This window comes from Panicum virgatum, chromosome 5K (genome assembly GCF_016808335.1).
Source record: "Panicum virgatum strain AP13 chromosome 5K, P.virgatum_v5, whole genome shotgun sequence".
NCBI classification, from domain to species: domain Eukaryota; kingdom Viridiplantae; phylum Streptophyta; class Magnoliopsida; order Poales; family Poaceae; genus Panicum; species Panicum virgatum.
Genome location: NC_053140.1, coordinates 42,220,581 through 42,243,788, shown reverse-complemented (window position 1 = coordinate 42,243,788; position 23,208 = coordinate 42,220,581). Strand labels below are relative to the sequence as shown.

At 43.4% G+C, this 23,208-nt stretch overlaps 1 protein-coding gene and 2 long non-coding RNA genes across 3 annotated transcripts; all 3 read left to right on the top strand.

The window, feature by feature from the left end:
* Positions 1-2,338: 2,338 nt before the first annotated feature.
* LOC120710037 lies at positions 2,339-3,083 on the top strand. Its single transcript, XR_005689808.1, has 3 exons — positions 2,339-2,624; positions 2,717-2,837; positions 2,915-3,083. It is a non-coding gene; the product is annotated as an uncharacterized LOC120710037 (long non-coding RNA).
* A 414-nt stretch (positions 3,084-3,497) lies between these two features.
* Positions 3,498-5,586, top strand: LOC120710115. Its single transcript, XM_039995783.1, has 5 exons — positions 3,498-3,532; positions 4,336-4,549; positions 4,643-4,840; positions 4,915-5,088; positions 5,167-5,586. The coding sequence occupies exons 1-5, from the start codon at positions 3,498-3,500 to the stop codon at positions 5,584-5,586; spliced, it is 1,041 nt and encodes a 346-aa protein (XP_039851717.1).
* A 16,594-nt stretch (positions 5,587-22,180) lies between these two features.
* On the top strand, positions 22,181-22,631 carry LOC120710036. The gene is made up of 2 exons (XR_005689807.1): positions 22,181-22,247; positions 22,442-22,631. It is a non-coding gene; the product is annotated as an uncharacterized LOC120710036 (long non-coding RNA).
* The last annotated feature ends 577 nt before the right edge of the window (positions 22,632-23,208 follow it).

Sequence of the window (23,208 nt, the reverse complement as noted above, 5' to 3'; positions counted from 1 at the left end):
GTGGGATTAGGACCTATCTTTACCTACTAGAGTCTAAGCCGAACTTCTACATGCATTTAAATTTGATAGTAGTCGCTGATATCTTGGAAGATGGATGACCGTGAGTGGATGTACACCGGCCGGGTAACTCGAGCTAGCATGACCAATGAGTGATTGAGAAGACGAACGAGTTCTTGGAAGGGGCATGGGTGCAAGCTGAAGGGTCGAGATTCATGTGGTGTCCCTGCAAGAGTTGTGGAAACCAGAAACGAAAGACAAAGAAGGTCATGGGCGAACATCTTGTCAATTATGGATTTACGCCAGACTATACCCGGTGGATCTTTCATGGTGAAGCCCATCGTATGAGGGACGAGGTCGTGAGGCAACGCATCGATGAATGTGATGCTGCTGGTGGGATTGGAGACATGTTAGACGACTATGAGGAGGCACATTTCGGTGAAGGACCGCATGAGGAGCCAGAGGCAAGCACAAAGGTGTTTTATGAGATGTTGGAGGCGGCACAGAAACCTCTTCACGGCCAAACAAAGGTTTCTCAGCTGGACGGCATAGGACGCCTTATGGCCTTAAAGTCCCAGTTTGGCCTGAGCCGAGACGCCTTTGATAGTATGTTGACCGTTTTTGGGAGCATTCTTCCGGAAGATCACATTCTGCCCAAGACAATGTATCAGGCGACGAAAATCCTTAGTGCACTGAAGATGCCATATGAGCAGATACATTCTTGTCCTAATGGGTGCATCTTATTTAGGAAAGAGCACGAGGCTGAAACTTATTGTCCAAAATGCAAAGCCTCAAGATTCCTGGAGGTGGATGCTGGTGACGGTCAGCCTAAGAGGCAGCTCACGATTCCTGTGAAAATCGTACGTTACCTTCCGTTCATTCAGATGATCCAAAGACTATATGACCGAGGAAACCGCGAAACAGATGACATGGCACAAAAAAGGTGTTCGATACAACCCAGATAAGATGGTGCATCCCTCTGACAGTGAGTCATGGACTCATTTTGATGAGATTCATCATGAGAAAGCTAAAGAAGCTCGTAATGTACGTGTTGCGCTGGCAACCGATGGGTTCAATCCTTATGGTATGATGGCCGCATCGTACTCATGTTGGCCCGTGTTCGTTATTCCCTTGAATCCCCCCCCCCCCCGGCGTTCTTTTTCAACGACAAACCATATTTGTGTCGTTGATTATTCCTGAGCACCCAGGGAATAAAATGAATGTTTACATGGAGCCTCTAATTGATGAGTTGATCAAAGCATGGGAGGAGGGGGTGTGGACGTGCGACCGAGCGACAAAGACAAACTTCAGAATGTATGTGTGGTACCACTACTCTCTGCATGACCTCCCAGCGTATGGCATTTTCTGCAGGTGGTGTACTCATGGAAAGTTCCCATGCCCAACATGCAAGGCAACTCTGCAGTTTATTTGGTTGAGAAAGGGGGGCAAGTATTCGTCGTTTGACAAACATCGACAATTCCTTCCTGCTGACCATCCATTTAGAAGAGACATTAAGAACTTCACGAAAGGTGTCGTAGTTACACAATCTGCACCGCAGATGCTGACGGGTGCCGTGCTTCATGCTCAGATAGATGCTCTCGAGGTCAATGATGCAGGTGGTTTTGTGGGATATGGCGAAGAACATTCTTGGACTCAGGTCTTTGGCTTGTGGAGGCTTCCCTATATTAATGATCTCCTTCTTCCACACAATATTGATGCCATGCACACTGAAAAGAATTGGGGCGAGGCACTTTTTGGAACTGTCATGGACATTCCTGATAAGACGAAGGACAACATCAAGGCTCGAGTGGATCTGGCAACGTTGTGCGATAGACCAAGATACGAAATGAAGATTCCGAGACCAGGGAGGCAATGGAGGAAGACTCCAGCGGATTTCGTCCTAACGAGGCCCCAAAAAAAGGAAGCACTAGAGTGGATCCAAAATTTACAATTTCCAGATGGGTATGCAGCGAATCTGAGGAGGGGAGTTAATTTGGCTACGATGCGAATCAACGGGCTGAAGAGTCATGACTACCACATATGGATTGAGAGGCTTCTTCCTGTGATGGTTCGAGGCTATCTCCCTGATAATATATGGCGAGTGTTGGCAGAGTTGAGCAATTTCTTCCGCCAGCTGTGTGCTAAGGAGTTATCTCGGGTCGTTATTTTGGACATGGAAAAAGTGGCCCCTGTGTTGCTATGTAAGCTGGAGAAGATCTTTCCACCCGCCTTCTTCAATTCGATGCAGCATTTGCTTCTACATCTTCCGTATGAGGTACGGATGGGGGGCCTGTGCAGTACCGTTGGTGCTATCCAATTGAGAGATGTCAGAACGTCCTTCGAACGAAATGCAAAAATAAATGTAAAATTGAAGCTTCTATTGCAGAGTCATATATTTTGGAGGAGGTGTCAAACTTCACAACCAAATACTATGGTGACAATCTTCCCAGCGTGCATAATCCACCCCCTCGTTACAATGCTGGCGATAATGAATCGAGTCTCAGCATCTTCCGAGGACAACTTGGAAGTGCAAGTGATGCGAGGTACAAGACCTTGAACCATGAAGAGTGGCGCCGTATCATGCTATACGTGTTGACCAACCTTTCCGAGGTGGAGCCGTATATTGTGTAAGTACTCAACATTGTGCCCAATTCACTAGTTTCCGTTTCACAAGTTTCCGCTACTTAGCATACAACCCTCTTTGTCATTTTTGATATAGCGAATTTCAACGACTATTTTGGCGTCGCTCAAGGGCTCCAACCCCGATAGAAATGGAGAGTCTTCTTAAGAATGGCGCGGGAAATTCACAACCCGATTTCATTTATTGGTTCCAACAGAAGGTAGTCTTGAATTCATAGTTCTATTCCATTTCGTTGTCCTCGAACTATATGACAAACTATCGTGCATACGCTTGCAGGGCCAAACTGATTCATCCATGAGTGCCGAGTTGAGACAGGTTGCCGATGGTTTTAGCTACAGGGTCAAGTCGTTTAACGTTTATGATGTGAATGGATATCGCTTCCACACAATGACATACGAGCAGAGTCGACCCAATCGAAGAACCACTAATACCAGTGTTTTTACGCTAGGTCAAGACAGAGTCGAGTATTACGGAAGAGTTGAAAAAATATACGAAATCAAGTTTCATGGTTCTGTACCGCTCACTCCAGTCATTTTCAAATGCCATTGGTTTGATCCAACATTAACAAGACATACCCCTAGTGTTGGCCTAGTCGAAATTCGACAGGATTCAACATTACAAGGCGAAGATGTGTACATTGTGGCTCAACAAGCCATACAAGTTTATTATCTCTCATACCCGTGCCAATCCGACCACCGTCTTCGGGGTTGGGATGTTGTGTATAAAGTATCGCCACACGGCAAACTACCTCTCCCAAACAACGAAGATTACAACAATGATGGAGAGTTTTTTCAAGAAGAAGGGCTACAAGGCAGTTTCGTGATAGACTTATCCGACGAGATTGGAATGGAAGTCGACAATGAAAGGGAAGTTGATGAGGAAGGTGGAGATGAGGTTCAAAATATTCAGGACTTACAATTACTAGAGCGACTACGTTTAGGCAGAGACAGTGAAGACGACATTACTCCTTCGGATTCTGCTGGTTATGTTGACATAGCTGATGGTGATGATGAGGATTACGATCCAGCTAATCCCGATTATGATGACTACTTTTAAAACATGTAGGACTCGCAATATTTAATATATATTATGTTAATTTCTAGTTATATTTTTTTATTTTTATTTATTTGCAAGTATTGTTTATCCTGACTAATTCGTTCACTCCTTTTGATTTCAGGTAACTAAACAAAGATGCCAGGCGGCCAAAAGATGACTTGGTTGAGCTCCTTGTACAGAGGCAGTGGTGGAGGAGGCGGTAGTGGGTCCGACGCACCCGAGGGGTCCGGGAGCCGTAGTGTTCGCAAAGGTGGTGGAGGAGGGGGAGCGAAAGGGAGACAGAGAGGGAGGGGTGGAGGAGGAGGTAGTGGGAGGAGGGGGAGGAGGGAGAGGACCCCTTCTCCTGTAGAGGCCGAGGAGGAGGAGGAGGAGAGGGTGGAGGACCAGGGGAGCGAGGAGGAGGAGCACGTGGAGGGGGACGAGGAGGACGAGGAGGAGGACGAGGAGGGGGCGGCAGGAGATGAGCGGGTGGTGTGGTTGCGTGGACCGTCGCAACTCCCGCGACGTCCGATACCTCTAGCGAGACGCCTGATGATTCGGCCACTAGAGCCTAAGTAAGTATGTTAGTACTTATTTATTATGCATTACATATATTTAAAATTGCAATACTAATTAAAATTTTACCTTAAACACTCTTGCAGGGGGTGGTTTTTTGTGCAGCCTGGTGTGCACAAACGGAAGCCCAATGGTATCTTGGGTCTTTTGTGCCGGCTGCACTTCCCCGGGCTCGTGATGCATGCCGGGGTGCTGGAGCCGGCATACACGTGGGACCACTACATGGCCAGCCCGGACGCTACTGATCGCGAAGGAAGGAACTTCAACACCAAAGCGAGGCGGGTGGTCGGGGAGTTGTGGGTAAGTCATCCTCGTACTAAAATGGTTGAAATATCGCATTCTGTTTCAATTTTTGGAATAATGATTGCAATTATCTTGTGGGTATATATGCAGGATTTCTACAGGTGCGAGGAAGGCTATGAGGCCCGGGCGAACGAGCTGGCTCACCAGGCTTGCTACAAGCTGGTGAAGGACATGCACTACGAGGCGCGTATCCAGGCCGTCGTTGTGTACTGCGCCGAGTACGAGAAGAGGAGTGTCAAGAAACCAGCCGCAAGGGACATCTTCCTCACGCGAGACCAGTACTTAAGGGTAAATAAATGTCATCTCTATTCATTTATCTTGTATTTGATAATACAATATGTCATGCACTTTATTACGTTTAGGTGCCTCCGAACTGGTGTGCAAACAAGGCTGAGTGCTGGTCTATGATGGTGGACAAGTGGATCAGCGAGGATTGGGCCCGCCAGCACGCCTTATGCCGGGAGCGCCGCTTGATGATGCCGGGTCCGGCACATCATCAAGGGAGCCTTAGCCTCGGCGAGTACAAGAATACTTGGGTAAGTTCACTAATTTCTTCATTCTTTCTAAAACTATATTTTTAATTCTTACTAATCATCTTGTTGACTTCTTGGCAGTCGGAGTCTCATCCAGGCCAGTCTTGCAACGACTTCACGGCGTACGCCATGTCTCACATGGGCAGGGCGAAGTCGGACGTGGCCTACAACCCGGCGGCTCCACCAGAGGCATACACAAACCCAAGCATCCACGCGCGCATCAATGCGTACACGGAGGTGGGAAGGGCGCTCCACGGGGAGACTTGGGATCCGACCACCGCGCCACTCTCCGGAGAAGCCATCATGAGGGCGGGACAAGGGAAGAAGCACGGGCGGTACTTGATCGCCAACAGCTTGGTCGACACGGCGAGTACGCCTGGTCTCTCGCAGCTTAGGGCAAGTACCACCGACTCGACCCCGCCCATACGCCTACGGCCTGAGACTTCAGTGGCTAGCGTGCACCAGAGACAGGTTAGTTTAGATTTGGTTGCTGTTCTATGATTAAAATGAAATTTTGCTTCGTATTGTAACATGGAGCTTTAAATCTTGTACGCCGAGATGGAGGCAAAGTTTGAGGAGGAGAGGAGGTGCCGAATGGAGATCGAGGCCAAGTTGGAGCAGGAGCGGAAGCTGAGGGAGGAGCAGTCGGTTATGTTGCAGAGCATGGTCACCTGGATGCAAGGACATGGCGCGTCGATGAACTATGCGACGCTGCCTCCTCCCTTCATCTTACCAGCTCAGCCTTACTTTCCTGCAGGACCTTCTGACACTCCCGTGAGTATGCTTTGTTTGTAAATATTATTATATTTTTGTTATGCTTCTTCAATTTATTGGCGATCCCGCAGAATCAGATCTCGTTCGTTCAGCTCGATATTTAATCTTCATAGTACTGCGTCGATAAGGGAAAACGGTAGCGGTATATGATTTTTGTGCTCTTTTGAATTATGATACGTTGTACTATATCCTGCTCAATAACAAATAGTTGGTCCTAATGTGGCCACTGTTTAATGTCAAGAACTTAAGATGCACGCACAGGAACTAGAAGCTCACAATTGGACATCCAGCTTGCTTATAGTTCTTATAGTTTCTTCTTGTACTGTCCATTATGCAACCTGCTATATTGAGTCCATGATCTTTGGACTTTGACTATTTGTGGCCTATGTGTATAATAGTAGAACATAAAATAGTCACAGTCTCTTCTTTTTATTTGTGGCCCCGTGAGTATGCTTTGTTTGTAGATATTATTATATTTTTGTTATGCTTCTTCAATTTATATGTTCCTATTTGCAGAATCAGTCGTGGAACGCATCGAACAATCCTCCTCCGGACCAGAACTCGCCGGCGGCCCAGTGGCCATCTTCGTCCCCCAGACCTGAGCAGTGAGTGTCTTGTAGTACTACTGTATTGGACTTATTATACGTATCAGACTATATTCTATGTGATGGACTTGTGTTATGTATCGGACTCGTGTTATGTATTGGACTTGTGATATATGTGATGGACTGTGTTATTTGTATCGATGCCATTCTCGTAATTGTCAATTATATGTGATGGACTATAACTGCCTGTAATGACCTGCATTCATATATATTTCTGTCGTATTTGTATGGAAAAACAGAGAAAACAGAAACAAAAAAAGAAAAATTCACCACTTTGCCGAGTGTTTAAGCCAAAACACTCGGCAAAGGGGCCTGCCCAGGTCAGCAGCGCAGCAACTTTGCCGAGTGCTAAAGTACTGGCACTCGGCAAAGATTTGAAAGTTTGCCGAGTGCCAGCACTCGGTAAAATAGCCACGTGGCCGCACCCTGACGCGGGCACTTTACCGAGTGCCATAATCCAACACTCGGCAAAGCGGCCACATGGCGGGCCCCCCGGCGCGGGGACTTTGCCGAGTGTCGGACTAGGACACTCGGCAAAGCGCCGGACCAGGGGTGGCGCCACGTGGCTTATTTACCGAGTGCCAGGGCACTCGGCAAATCCTTTGCCAAGTGCCCGTGATACGACACTCGGCAAAGTCCGCATTGCCGTGGGATTGTTTGCCGAGTGTTACACTCGGCAAATACTTTGCCGAGTGTTACACTCGGCAAATACTTTACCGAGTGTAACATGTCCTTTGCCGAGTGTAACTGACACTCGGCAAAGTTTGGAAATCCGGTAGTGATGGCTTTGCCTTGTTTGCTTGTCTGACCTACGCCTTTACCATTGACTTACTGACTTGCCTGCTGAGCCGCCAGGATAAGCTAGCCCGTCCACACACAACCAAACCACAGCCACGGTAGTTGCATATCTAGGATTTTAACGTAGGGTATGTCGTACATTTGCTACCATATACAATTTGATATAATTTATAGAACGATTCAATAAGTAACTATAAATTTATCTAACAATTTGATATACATAAATATAAAATAAATAAAAGTATGATAATATATATCTCATAACACCTTAAATAGTATCGGTGCACATTTAATAAAAGAGATGTAATTTCTTCACTCATTTTCATAATTTTACTAACTCATGTACTAAAATGAATTGAGATATGACTTCATTAAGCAAGAATAAACTAGATTTCAGTTATTTCAAAAAATACCTTCCCACGAGCAAGGAACACAATTTATAGCAAGGTACTTGCAGTTCTTAGATCTCACATGGAATATCATCACATTTAAGTAGCACACTCATACCAATTGTAAACTAAAAATTTTAATTTATTGATATAAGATGACTAGATGTTTTTATAAAAAAGATAACTAGATGTCTGATTGTCTTGATATATTCTTCTATGGTTTGGGAGAGGATGGAGAAAAACTGGTAGAGATTGCAGGGGAGTGCACATGTGAATCACCTTGACATGGTGGACAGAGAGAAACATGGCTTGTACCAAGACATGTGCTAACTGAGGAAAAAAATTTATTTTGAATCCCAATACTACATGAGCTTTGCTGGATCTTGGGTATGCCGGGGCCCACCCGGCCTACCCCTTGGCTACACCACTGGGCAACGAATGCCGATCCACCATGGCCAAGCACGGTGCATGCCTTGATCCAGACCCATGCAAGCACACTCATTCTGTCGTCGTCGACGATGTGATGCGAGCTAGCTGTATAGCTAATCACACGAATACGTTGTGTCGCAGACCCACACGCGCAGACACAGTGCCGCTGTGAGGGCGCGGCCACACCTGGTCAATAACGTGAACACCTATCCAGGAGCACAAACACCTGACCAAGGAGTGTGCACGCGCCGTTCGTCATGGCCATGGGCTCTCCCTCATCGCATTTGCGTTAGCAGCACTTCTGAGAGAGGCAGCTATGACCCCGCATTGCGTAGCCCCTCGCCACAGTTCGCATTGTCATTCGTGCCACTGGCCATCAAGCTAGCTAGCCATTCGGAACATGTAGATCAAGAGAGGCCTACCAATTACTTGGGTTTGGACTAGAATGTACCAAATCGTGGTTGTAGATCACAATGTCTTAGACTGTGCCCGACATATAAGATCTTTATTTTTGCACATGAATAAATTTTGTAGCAAATAAGGAGAGTCTGCCTAGGTGCACTTTGTAGCAAATGCTAGTAAGTGTACCATGGTAGCTTAGATCATCATTTGAATTCAAATATGTGCACTACATCACTGGTTTAGATGATAATAGAATTAGACACTAACCCAAAACACATGCTTAATATCGGTTCTAAAGCATAAACGTGGACCACGATGAAGACATAATTTGGATGTGTTTAATTCGATGTATTTTGATTTGTTTTCTCCTTACTGCAGGTAATAATGATCTAAGCTTAGCTCTATTATTGTGCCCATTATTTATTCGATGGGTCTATGGAAGCTGAAGCTGGTACATCACACATGAAATCTTTTCAGCAAAAGTCATGACATGCAACCTTGTTCCATGTGCTGCTACTTGGACTGTATATGTGATTATTCAAATGTATGCTAATCGCAACTATGTCGAAGATGTTCTCTTGATCAATTCTGTAACCATAACCTCTAGTGTGGCTGTCCTGCTGACCTATTTCTTACATGGTAAAGAACACATAAAAATACAGAAAACACTTTACATTTGTCCTAACTAGTTGTCTAATTTACTTTACTTTAATTAATCTCATAAGTTCTTTCATTTCTTTCATTTATTACTACTGGATCTTCATGGTAATCTTCATCATCGTGGTATGTTGTGGTATGTAATGGTTAGTTTGGCGTCCAAATATTATCGTCTCTCAGGAAAGACAAATATTTTAAATAGAAACACTAGATTCTAGGGTATCACTGGAATAATGTTCTTTGCACAGGTTAATGTCGTGTTCTTTTCTAACTGGTAAGATAATATAGACTATTATTGATTTACTCTTGTAATACTGCTTGGCATGAAAGTCTTACTCGTTCTCCACGATTGTATGAATTGAGTTTACTCAGTAGCAGCTAACCTGAGAACATTAGATGTTCTCATTTATACCATAAGTAAGCTAATTTTATTAGTGCACTGTCCGCATGAAAGTAAACTCATGTGCATGAAAATAAGCTAATCTTATTAGTGCATGAAAGTAAGCTAATCTTATTAGAACATGATTCAATCTTCTGGTATAAAAGATTAGTGTGAAAAGAATCATGTGCATGAAAGTAAGCTAATCTTATTAATGCCGCATTTTCACTATTAGACCATTTATACCAGAAGATTGAATTGATTTTGAAGAACTTACAATGCTCATGGATGAATACCATGGCAAGGGAGGGGTCTCTATTTATAGACCAAGGGGACTATGGTATTAAGACAAGTATCCCATTGCTAGAGAATTTCTAAATATTTTAATACTTTTTAATTTTACTTATTACCAATTCTAGAGTGCTCCATGAGAAATATCTCCTTGCATGGTGCAGAATATTCAAGAAGCTTGTCTTACTCTTTTCAACAATTAGTAATTACCCGGACAATGCTATATATACAAAGTCGTTTTCAGTATTTAGATACAACTGAATGCATATCATTTCAGTTTATATGCCTATGCCTCCCATGAACTGTAGATGAACTCTCTAGTTTCCATTGCTACAATCTTACAAATTTTGTCTGGTGGGTTTATTTTGCCAAAAAGCTACTAACAGTGAATCCTTACTTTCAAGATTTTAGCACAAGTTTATATGGGATATTCTACTTTCTATGTTTGCAACATAAATAAAATATTTAGTGGGAAAATAATTAATTAGATAACAACAACAATTAACAACAATTAACAACTTTCATCTCATTTCTTTACTACGACTAGTAGGGTGCACGTGTAGCATGCACGTGTTTAAAAATATATACTGACAATTGCAAATATTATAAATAACAATATGAACAATATGAAAATTACATTGCTTATTACAATCGGACATTAAGTTGGTTCATCTACTGATTGTCGTTGACATGGTTAGTCAACATTCTCTCACGCATGAGCATGTAATCTTTAGAAATAAATTTTGAATAATTATGATGGCACACTAGGCATATAGTCGATGTTCTGAACCACTTGACGATGCAATTGATGTGAAACCGATGGATACACTCTCGCGGGTATAACACGTCATCTCCTGTTGGAACCAACTCATCCATGTAAATTGAGCATGCAGACTTGGAGTTGAGGCAACCTTGTAACAATGATGTGGCCTCGCAATACACAAATTGGATAGTCAGTTCAATTGAAACGTCACACCTGCAAGCAAAATCGATAGAAATGTCAGATGCTCGATCTTCGATGATGAACTCAAGATCCTTGGGAATCACTTGATCCCAATCCTCTCTGGTGAAGCCATTGTATTCATCTGCATCTTTTAGCTTGGGTATCAAATACTCCATGATTAAACGCCGGCATGACTCTCCGTTGCAGAGTAATTGTACTCCATGATAGGGATTGGGCACTTCAACAAAATTGTTGTCTGACTTTGGAGTCCGAACTGATTCTCTAGGGAGTGCAATGCCAATCCATCTATATGTTTCCCTTCTCGACACATCAATGAACAATTTACTCAGCTAGGCTCCAACCGGTCCTTCTGAAACACTAACTCGCAAGATGCGAGCCGCGATAACAAACCTGTTGGGCATAGTACGTACATCATCTATGAAAATTCTTCCTGTAAAAGTGTCAATTTCGAACATGAGAGCACGACGCCGAAAGATGAAAATTAAATATTGCATTCAACATACGTATATATGTTAAGATTCAATATAAAAACCGTGAAAATGTCTTAGCTATACCTGGAAGATGAACAATCCATCGGCGATCGGCAAGTCGTGTGCTGTAGTTTGTGGAGACACTCCTATGGCCGATGAGGCGTCTGATGTGCTGTAGTTACTGGTTCGCATAGGTCTCTGCATAATATATATATATATATATATATATATATATATATATATATATATATATATATATGGCATGCCTATAAGCTATTACAATGCACCAAATCAAATCACAAATTTCAGGGTCATATAAAGGAAATTATTCCAATAAAAATCGAATCTCAAATTACATGATCATATAATAGATCTTAATTCCCGGTCAGAATCGGTGGTGCACCTCAAATTTCGCTACAATCAAAATGCACGTAGACTCGCATGTTGCGGTGATTCGTGCGTTAGTCCTGGCGGCATGATTTATGGTAGTTTACATTGTAATCTCTCTAATCCAAAATTTCCATACATGTCTACTTCGTAGACCTTAAATTGAGATGCCCACGAATAATCAAGCAAACAACAAAGCTTGTATTCCATTACGGCTGCCATGTCGTTTGCCCAGTGGTGTGAACTCCCATGTGACCCATGCGAGATTATCCTTAGTAGACTTGACGTGCTAGACATCCTCAATTTCTCATGGACATGCAAATCATGGAGTAAGCTGTGCAAGCATCTCGAAACTAATGGATTAAAGTCAGGTACCCTTTTCCACCTTTTTTCTTGAATTGTCTGGATCAAATTATATATGTTTGTGAGTATGGATTTCAAGATAGCTCGATATGCATTTCATTTTTGCAGGTCTCCCCATATTGCTAACATCGAAGCCAGCAGAAGACAATATCCGGATTGAGGAGGGATTGGGAGTTGGAAAGTTTGGACTTCATGATGTTTTGGCAGCTAAATCATTTAGCTACCGCAACAACTCATTGAGAAACAGGTGCTGGATTGGTGGTAAGGATGACTGGCTCGTTATCATAGATAAAGCATGTGACATGAAGCTTTTTAACCCAGTAGTTGGTGTTATTGTTTGCCTTCCGTCCTTTAACACTATCACCAGCATTCATGTAGACGATTACAATGAGCTTGACATTGTATACGCACCCATTTCTCGTAGACCATACAATCGTACCATTAGTATGGTAGACTCTTGCTTCTTCATCCGTGAGAACATCAAGATCAAATTCACAATCATCCGGCGCTTTGCAATCCAGATCCTCCTCTGCATCACATCAAACATACAATTAATTTACATGAAAGGCTTATATATAATATCATACTCAAAAATGTGTTTCAAGTGTAAAAATATAAATACTGAAAAGTACCTTCTTGTGAGGCCAACATCTCCTCATCGGGTTCCCAAATACCGGAGTCATAGTTTGGTTTCCCGACGTTTACACCTGGTCGCATGAACGAAACAAAACATTGGCCCACATTATATTGTGATTATTTATATTGGTAAAAACTATAACAATATAATTATTATATAATGGCACAAAGGAAAATGCGAGTACTGTACCAACACTTATAATTGTGTATTACAATATAATAATTATTACAATAAACTAATTATCTAATTTTACACAAAGCTTACTGCATAATATATAGTTTTACAAATGAAACATGCAGACCTTTTTAATACTATTGTATTTTTCCCTCTGTTTGACATTCCTTTCAGTTCTTTTCTCAATTGACATTGTTGCAAACCTAATTCTCTCCATGTCTCTTTTCTTTTGTTTTCTTGCACTTAGAGGTGAGACAGTGGCACCATCATCTGTCAAAAACAAAAAATTAAATGATGTGGGATGCAAGAAATTACAACAAACTAACTTTACCTGTGTTCTCGGTGTTTCCTTGGAGCATAGCAGGACTGGTGCTGGTGCGAAATGTTCTTATATATGAATTGTTGCGAGCAAGCCAATCTGACGAATCACTAGCAATAGAAAAATTTTGTAGGACATCTGCACACCAAGGGCATATAGTACGTTGCAACATTCGAACATGGTCTCCAAGACTTGATCAAATATAAATTAACTATTATCATTACTGGACAAACCAGATTCATGCCGATTAATGGACACGTGCATGGTGGCATTTGTAGCAACATCAGCAGTTCATTTGAAAACTGCATTTCCGTCCATATGCAACAGTGACGAAGGTGGGTTGCCCGACAGTCCTGCCACCATGCCACAATATCAATAATCCTTTCAAATATCAAAGTATTTAAAAAACAATACACTAACCTGCCGTCTGAGGTGTTTCCATGAAACATGAGATTCCATCAAGTTGTATCACTACTGACTGGGGTGTATCTGTCAATGCTGACATCAATAACTTTTACTATGTAACTACCGCACAACATATGGTATAAAAGTTTTCAGGAATAAGCTAGCAACATAACATTGGACAAACCTGCTGCATTTTGACTCTTGAGCACGTGTTCCTGCTCACTTGCAGCAACACCCATAGTCCGACTGAAAACTGTAGTTCCATCCACACGCAACAGTGCCGAAGATGGGGTGCATGACAGTCCTATCACCATCAAATAGCATTAATCAACCTTTCACCAACCAAATTAGAAAAAAAAAATATGACTAACCTGCACTCCCAGCAATGTGGAACACTGCCGACTAAGGTGTCTCCATCAAACATGGAACTTCATGAACATGTAACACTCCTGACTGTGGTGTATCTGTCATTTCTGCCATCAACATCTCCCATAGTTTACTAGTCCTTTGCGCGCGCCTTTGCGCGCTGTTGCTTGTTGGTTTTAATATTTACTTTGAAAATAAGTACTGATACGACAATTAACATATATTAAAAGCGAATGTCTGGTAAATAATAAGGTACAATAGCAGGTTGGAGATATCAGTGCATTGAAGTTCGCTGAAGTACCACTAATTACATAGGTAGGTAGATATCTAGCATATTTATTTATATCATATATTATAGGCGAACTTGAGATAGTAGATTCGAAATTATTTGCGAAGTGATTATTGGCCTCCAATATTTGTTCACCAGTTTTTTGGTTCGCGATCAGAGTCTGCAAGATTGTAAAAAATTGATACAGTCAATAGAATTGTATAATCTGTTGTCGGTATAGAGAAAGCAATGTGCTTTGCTTTTCTTTTAATTACCAGGATAGTAGTAAGCATCATTTGGGTCATCGTAGTCAGAGCTTTCGCCTGAATATGAAGCGCCACCAATGCAAGGAGCGGCATTCAGTTTGTTTTCATGTTTCATTTCAGCTTTTTTTTTGCAATTTAAGAAGGTTGACTGTTAGTTGTTGTAAATAATCTTTTTTCTGCTGTAGAAAAGTAGAATTGGTTACTTAGTATTATACCTTCAAATATTTCTTTGTCAGCTTCTCTTAACATCTCCGAGTCAATATTTTCTTCATTATCTGCAAAAAGAAAGGTCTTAGTATAGAACAATATCTACTATAGTATGCATGGAGGTGTAATAGGAATAAGTGAAAGAAAGATTTAGTAAACGGTAATGTACCTTTGTACGGTGGGCTGACGGGTTTGGAATGGACCTCATCATATTTCTCTCCGATCCAGTCAAAACCTAACTGTGTTACTTTAGGGGAGAATTTGGTTTTCAGAGTAACAGGGTAAGAGTGTACACTGGTTGCAAGGCCGTTGCGTGTTGTATATGAAATGAACCCTGTTGGTGGAATGGAATGGATGCCTGCTGCGTAGGCTTCGACAGTGCAGATTCCAGTTTTCTTGTTCATGGTGTAGCTCTCAATATCGCAATGAGGGTCAAGAAGTGCACCTAGGCTACTAACATCAAACATGTAAGGCGGTATGCCATGTATCTCGATAGTTAATGGAATTAGCCAATGTTCTGTGAAATATCGGCCATCATCAGACCAGCATGATAGAGAAAATGTGTGGTTGTTATCGTAAGGAACTTGTAATTCAAGATGGTATCATAGTCTTTTTTTCTGCGAAATTGTAGGATGAAATCTAGTGGGAAGAATGAGATTTCTTCTGGTTGTGGTGCATTTTTGTAGATCTGAGCAAATATTGCTTCGACATCAGTTGTTGTTGGTGGTGGTAAGCTGGCAGTGATAGGTTTTGCTAAAATGGCTAAACAGAGTTTGTCTATATTTCTTTCCATCTCGTCATTAAGTTCTATCCTTCCGAGAGCTATCTTAGATGAAGATGCCTATATAAGAAAGTATTTATGATCAATATGATATTATTAAATCCAAAAGGTTATATATAAGAAGGTGGAAGTGAAATGGTAATACCATTAGAATGGCAAGTTGACAGGTGGAGCACCCGGGTCTTCACTTGTTGCGATCTGGAAATTGTAAACAGAATTAGTAAAATTGTAGATAATATGTTTTGCATGGTAGTAAAATCTACAAATTGTTGTGTAGTTCTAGATAAAAAGGTTATAATTTTAGCATCTCAATTAATGAAGCATGTAGAACATGCTGGTCGTAATAGTATTTGGTAATTAAACAATATCATTGTAGATTTGTAAGTAGAAACTGGAATAGAGTAGCATTTTGTAGCAGTAAAAGTGGAAGAAACATATTGGAGTACCTAGGAAAATCAGAGGGGGCAAGAGATGAGAGTGGCCAGAGCCGTGGCTTGGAAGATGCGTGGATTTCATCGTTCCTTACCTCAGCAGAATGAATTGAGGAACGACGAAGATGGAGACGCGGGGCTGTTGTGTAGTCGCTGGTTGCAGAAATGTGAAGAGGAGAGAAATTGAGAGAGGGAAAGAAGTAGCAGTTGGATAGAGTAGTACTTGCTTAAAGAGAGGAGCTGTCACTGGATGTCACGTGTACGCTGGAGTATAGTAGAAGGCAGGAGAGGCTTCGAGAACGTGGTACTGTTAAGGATGTTGTCAGAGTAGTAGGATGCAATGGGCCAATTTTTTGGATGGGCCGTTGTTTTAGTCATTGGATTAGAGAGTTCAAAGAAATTATTTTGTACTTAACTTCTCTGGTAAGGAAATAGTATTTTAGTATTCAGTAATGCAATTGTTTTGAAGTGCATTTTTTTATTGTATGCTCATGTGAAAAATGTCTGTTTGTATAGGAAGGGGATGCCATGTTTATTATTTATGTTGGCAGTTGTCATTTAAAAAATAGTAGGAATCCATCGTAATTGTCATTTTTTAAAAAAGTTTAAAATTGGAAAATAATATACACGTAGCCGATAAGTTTATAGAAGATACATATGGTAATTTTGTTAACTTTGCAGTTAGATGATAAGGCTGATATAATAATTTGACAAATGATATTCTACGTAGACGTTGGCATTACATAGCTATATTACCATAACATTAGGTTTTAGTTTATAGTTCTAGAGATAAGTTGCGGTACATCATTACAATACCATAGTCTAGATTAAATTGTCCAAGCATCAGTACACTGCTGGCAAGCCTAATAACAGCGATACTGTATCTAAGATAGATAAGTATTTCGATAACAACGAAGGATAGAGAAACCTGTTTTGACTCTAAATATTAGGATGGGCTAACTACGAACTGCCACTCATTTCTTCTTGATGAAGTCTTGTGTCGCAGCTCTTTCATGCCTTCGTTGGTATCTTTAGTTTAATCTGTAATAATTGAACATGAAAAAGCTTCAGTACAACGAATATATGGTATCTATCAATGGTATATCAGGCTTTTTTTTTGTTATTTCTTAGGTTATGATGCCTAAAGGATGATATAGATAACTTACTTTATTTATTTCTTTGGATTCTTTGGACTTCTAAAGCCCTTGGTCTTAGCTGAAGGAGGTGTCGTAGTCTGCTGCAGGTTTGCGCTTTATAGAATGAAATAAGTTAGTTAGTTATGACTAACGACTTATTTAAAATAATACTCAGCCTGTATCTATTATTTAACGACAAATCAGTATGTCACAAAGCTTTACTATAGATAATATCTTTCAGCCTGTCTCATATGGACAAAACTGATTGTCTACCAACAGTTAATAAAATGAGGTCAACTACAGATTTAGCGCAGCAGTAAAAAAAATGGCATATAAAGTACAGATTTAGCGCAGCCTTGGCATAACCCAATGCAAGAGCATTAGGCTGAAAGTACAGCACAGTAAATGGTATTGAATATGTACCAAAAATTATGCAAAGTGAACAGATCTAGATAGTATAAAAATAAAAGATAAACATACCTCGACTCAGTGTGAAAGGTTCTGAAGATTAGTTTTTTTTTTTGCAGTGTAAAAGCGTGTGCCTAAAAATAGGTAAACCAATGTATATGCACATCAGACTATAAGTAAATCCACCAGTCATAGTACTCTTGCATGCGGGCGAAAAAAATGGACGAACATAGGCAATGGAAAGGGAAAGGGGCAGCACCTTTTCTGTCGTTTAATCGCCTCACCCAAGCTAGACTAACCAGATCGATGAACAGAGAGTCGCAGCTGGCGCAAGGCGAGGGGCGTACAACCGGACCAGCACCAGGAACGGTGGCTGCACTGGCAGAGCCTTCGATCAGAATAAAGAGAGCAATCCATAGTACTGATTGGAGAGGGGGGGATCGACGAACACAGGCAACAGATAGGGAAGGGGCAGTACCTTTTTTTTCTCTGGTATATTCGCTTCACCAAACCTAGGGTAAGCAGATTGATGAATGAAGGGGCGCAGACAGCGTGAGGGCGGCGGTGGTGGCGTTGCCGACGCCGGCCCGGCGACCACAACCGGAGCAGCACAAGGAACAGTGGCTGGACCGACGGTGCCTTCGATTGGGACAAAGGGAGTAAGAGGAGCGCACAGCGAGGAACAAAAAGTGTAAATGGCAGAACAGGAAAAAGAAACGCTGAACGGTAAGAAGATAAGGCAGACTCACACACAGTAAAAAACTTCGGGAGACTTCCATCCAATCCACACGTGGCGTCGAAACTCTAGCCAAGCACTACCACACGATACCCATTCAATGGTTCCCGTACGATACATATCGGATGGATCTTTTTTTTTCTGCAGACGTGGATAGCCTAGGCGCCAGCCTAGCTTGGGAGCTTTAACATATAGAAATGCATCACACAATATCTTTTGGCATTTAAATTTCATAATTTATCTAACAACATGTGGCTGACCTACTGATCGTTTCTCTGCTTGTCGTCGATAATAGTTTTCTCTTTTCTTTGCATTAAGTTATGCTTTCTTCTCTGGCGGCATATTCACATAACGTTCTCTTGCTTTTTGCCGCCTAACAGCTGTTAGATCAACATCTAACAAACAGAGGTGGACAATTAGGGGTTTGGACAATTAGGGACATGGCCAAGTAGTCGAACACTACTCACCGCTTTCCAAATCTCTTGACCTTTTCTTAGAACCATTTTTTCGATTATGTGTATTGGTTATATCCCCAAGAGGAACACGATGCTCTTCGCCACCACGTCCGTCTTCCGGAGTACGGCACAGACGCCGCAATTGATTGCTCCGTCGTCCGGGAGCATGAGGTCGCACAGCGTCCGTCCTAGAGCATGTTCGGCCGGTGATGGCGAAGGAAACGCGTAGGCCTGCTGCAGGAAAAAACATGAGGTTAGGGTTTACGACCTCCATTCACCAAAGCACCAACAATATCCAACGTTTGTGGCTGATGGAAAGCTATGGGAGCTCTAATTTCTTCTTTCAAACCACCCAAAAAGCGAGTAACAAAGTACACATCATCATAGGCATGGTTGTAAAGTAAAATGCCATGGGCTAACTGTTCAAACTTAGCATAATAGTCAGCTACAGAGGTGGTTTGTTTCAGCATATCGAGTTGTCTAAGATGTAACTGGTACTGATCCTTGTCAAAACGACCACAAACAGCAGTATGCAATTCCTCCCAACTACTCACACGGCCTTTAACCTCATGGGTTTGGAGCCAAGTAGCAGCAACTTTATCAAAATTGAGGGCAGCAAAGCAAGGTTTCAGCGCATCACTAACATTGTAAACCTCAAAGTAAAGCTCACAGCGATCCTTCCACAACCTAGGGTTCCGACCATCAAACCGAGGGAAATCGAGTTTGGGTGTGGGGCTAATACGAGCAAGACGGGGCTCCACATCATGAATGGACTCTACTGATCGGGGAGGGGGAGGTCTGGACATACCCGTGATCGGGTGTGGCGGGGGGCATCCAAGGATCCCACCGCCATCGACCCGGTGAAGATGTTCATCGCGGTGCCCACTGGGCCGCTCCCCAGACGACGCAGATGGGCGCATAGTCGGATCTGGAGCAATGTTGAGGTCGAACGGGTTGACCCACGTAGTAGGCGGCAGCGGCGGTGGAGCCAGAGCCGGAGGACACTGCGGTGGGGGAGGTGGCGGTGGAGGCGGCGGCGGCGCGTGCTCGAGGTGTTGAAGGCGCGTCGCCATGTCGGTCGCCTTGGTGAGTATCATCTCCATCGATGCATCGGCGGTCGAACGCCATGCCTCCAACCCGGAGACCGTATCCATGATCTTCTGCATGATGGCGTCGAATCCATCAAGCTTCTTCGCGAGGTCGTCCACCGAACTCGTCATGTGGGCTTCGAATTTCGTCGGCTTGCGCGGCGCCAGAGTGGCGGTGCACGGCGCTCAGGATGGAAAAATTTTTTTGGGGTAACTAGGAGAGAAGGCTCTGAGTACCAATTGTGATGAACTCACTCAGATTTGGGTTCGGATTGGTAAATCTGGAGTAGAATTTGGGAAAAGCGGAGACAAAAGTAGAGGAGTTCGGGAGGAAGAAGAGGAGGAACAAGAGATTAGTTCATGAGTTTGTTCATCGATGATTCCCACAGGTTCAGACGGTCCTCCTTTATACATGCTGCAAGCAGCCAAACCCGTTAGATGGGCCGAAACAGCATGTAAACAGCCAAACGGCGATAGGGCCTCATGGGCCGGGCTAGAGAGACGCGTAGTGTACTGTACTCCCTCCGTATCCTAATTGCATGATGTTTAGGACATGAGTACGATTACCAAGGGGTGATTAATTAGGGGTTAGTTTTCTTGTCTTGCCCTTATTAAATACAGCTGAGGTTGCTTCTTGTACAGCAATCTATCGTAGCTCGGCTGGCAAGGCTCCACGGCCTGAGGCCGCTGGAGGTCCACGGTTCGACCCTTGGCAGCCGCTGCTTTTTTTCTATCTCTTCAGTCGAGGTGATTAATGACGAGGAGACCATGCGAACGGGCGGCGCGCGTGCCTGGCTAGGGGCAATCACGTCCAAAGTTGCCCTCGGCCTCCAGAACGTCATCTTTTGCTGCAACCGGCCTGGCCTCCAGAACGTCCTCTATTCACAATACGGAGGGAGTACTTGGTCATGACAGTCCAATTCCCCTTTGCAGAAAAGGAAAATAGTCGTTGGGAGAAGCTGAAAAGAAAAGGCAAAAGAGCATCTCTGTCGGCGATCAGGCGGCCATGTCGAAAGCTCAGGATGATGGCGGCCGTGGGGGCGCCGCTGCAGCGGCAGGGGCATCCCGAGGTGGATCCGGTGGGCTCGAGACCACCTCCTTCAGGCCCCGTTTAGTTTGTGAAAATTTTTGGGTTTTGACACTGTAGCACTTTCGTTGTTATTTGGCAATTAATGTCCAATTATGGACTAATTAGGCTAAAAAGATTCGTCTCGTACTAATCAGTTGGACTGTGTTATTAGTTATTTTTTCAACTATATTTAGTGCCCCATGCATGTGTCCAAAAATTCGATGTCATGGGTACCGTAGAAATTTTTTTGGGAACTAAATAGGACCTCACTTGCCAACTGCCGGGTGTAGACCCCACCATGCTTTGCGGCATTGTGATAGGCCGGCCAATGAAGTTGGTTGGAGAGCATGTCTCGGATCGTTCAGACCCCGCCCATTCAGTCGGTTCCCAACGTTCCGCTCATTTCTTTTCTCTCTACTACTAAAAAGAGGCTAAGGGTCACTTTTTTCGTTCGTCATCCGCCCCTTCGTACGTCGCCGCCCTCCGTCATCTCACCGCCTGCGATTTTTGGCCGTACGATCGCCCTTCCTCATCGCCCAACGATGGCAGACCCTCCAATGTACGCTCAGCAGTGCCACCGCCCTTCCGCTCCTCATCCTCCACTTGCGCCGCCTCCCTTGTGCTCCCCCTTCTCTCCGCCTCCCCCACGCCGTCCCCTCCTCTCCGTCCGCACGGACCTCCCCTCCTCCCACGATCCGCACGCCGCAAGCACATCCCTCAGCGATCCCGGCATTCTCCTCTGCCTCCACGCCGCGATCTAGATTACCGCCACGCGGCCGCCTCAGGGCGCCGCCACCACCTCAACGCCCGTGTCTAGAGCGCCTGCCGCAACTCCAGCACCTCCCCCAACTCCGGCGTCATCGTGCCGTCTCGGTACGCCGCCGCTGCCGCCTCTACGCCTGCGTCTAGAGCACCTCCCCCAACTCCAGTGCCTCCCCTATGGACCGGCGCTACCCCGCGGACTGAAGCCGCCCCCAACTCTGGCGCCTCCACCGCAGACCAGCGACTTCGCCACGGACGGCGTAAGCCCGCTGCGCCGCCTCCTCCACGCCTGTGTCCAGATCCTCCATCTACGGCTCCTCCCCCACAGCATGGGTCAAGACTCCCTCTCCTCCGATCCGTTTTTTTGGTAAGGCCTGTACCTAATTGACTGATTTACTTGATGTCTTCGTTTGTTCAATTGTTTAATTTGTTGGCTAATTTATGAATTAGGAAGTATTATGATGATTCAAAATAAACGTGGATGCAAAGGCTTGTTTTAGTTCTTAGCTTCTTGTGTAATTATCTGGATCAATTCTAGAAATGTAATTCTTGTCATTGCAGCAGAAATGCAAGCTGCTTAGTGCATGATTGACGTTTGCTTGATGACCCTTTGACAGTTACTTGTTTGGTTTCTAGGGGTGCTTCGAGAAACGAGAGAGAGAGAGAGAGAGAGAGAGAGAGGTGAAATTTGATTTTGAGCATTTCATTCTCTCTTGAAATTTGACAGCATGCTGACATTGTGTGAAGTAAGTACAATATCTTTGTTAATGCACCAAATTTACACCCTGCTAGAGTAGTTCACATATATATATGTTTCTTTGATTTGTTTATTTTCTATTAATTTAGTTAAAACATATGCGTGATTTTCGAAATAGCTGAACATTGTCTCTTTTAGTTGGTACTGTCCGGATATCGGCAATTTTACTATTGTCTTTGACAGTGAAGTTAGTGAAGTTCAGGTCAGGCACGATCTACAGGCACCTATCGGCCAGTCTAAGGCACAGTCATGCCTGAATCCAATTGATCTTCACCATCAAATGACACCTGATCAAGGTATGCATACTATCAAGCCTGTCATTTGAGTTTTCTTGCCAATCCAAATAATGTTACATGCTGCAGCATTTCTTTTACTATTCTGAACTGTTTTAGTCAGTTGGTTCTATAATATTCAAATCAGAAAGGCAATGTGATATGGGAATACTCATGATTGGTAGTCAGTCCAAGCACCTTGGGATTCATTTATAACAGTTTATGTACATGTTGACACCGTTTTTTTACACGTGTCAAGAAAGGTGATTTTTGTGAACAGAAGGTGGCCGATTTGGAAGAAACCAAAAGATGCACAGTGTTGAAATCGGCCGATGGAGTCCGTCCGTTGGACCAGAAGAATATACCATAAAGATGCTGATTTGTCCGATCTGATGTTCGGCCGATGGATAGTTGCCGATGGAGTCAAGGAAGGAGGAGAGGATCCGGACTCTACGAGAATCTTGATGATTCGGTTGTAATATTTAAACTAGTTTATCTTTTAGAAAGTCTTTTCTTTTTAGTCAAGTAATGTTTGTCATGATCGGTTAGGACTTGATAGCGTTAGGCTATATATATCAGTTGTAAGGGACCGGAAAAACTTGATACCCATCCAATACAACAAACTTTACAATTCCTTTGTACTTTTTCGGCGACTTCACTTTTTCTCTTTTTTCGACG

Coding starts and splice junctions, on each gene's coding strand:
- LOC120710115 (XM_039995783.1), top strand. CDS start 3,498: ATGAAAGGGAAGTTGATGAGGAAGGTGGAGATGAG. Junction 3,533..4,335: donor ATGAGGAAGGTGGAGATGAG/GTTCAAAATATT, acceptor ACACTCTTGCAG/GGGGTGGTTTTTTGTGCAGC. Junction 4,841..4,914: donor CGCGAGACCAGTACTTAAGG/GTAAATAAATGT, acceptor TATTACGTTTAG/GTGCCTCCGAACTGGTGTGC.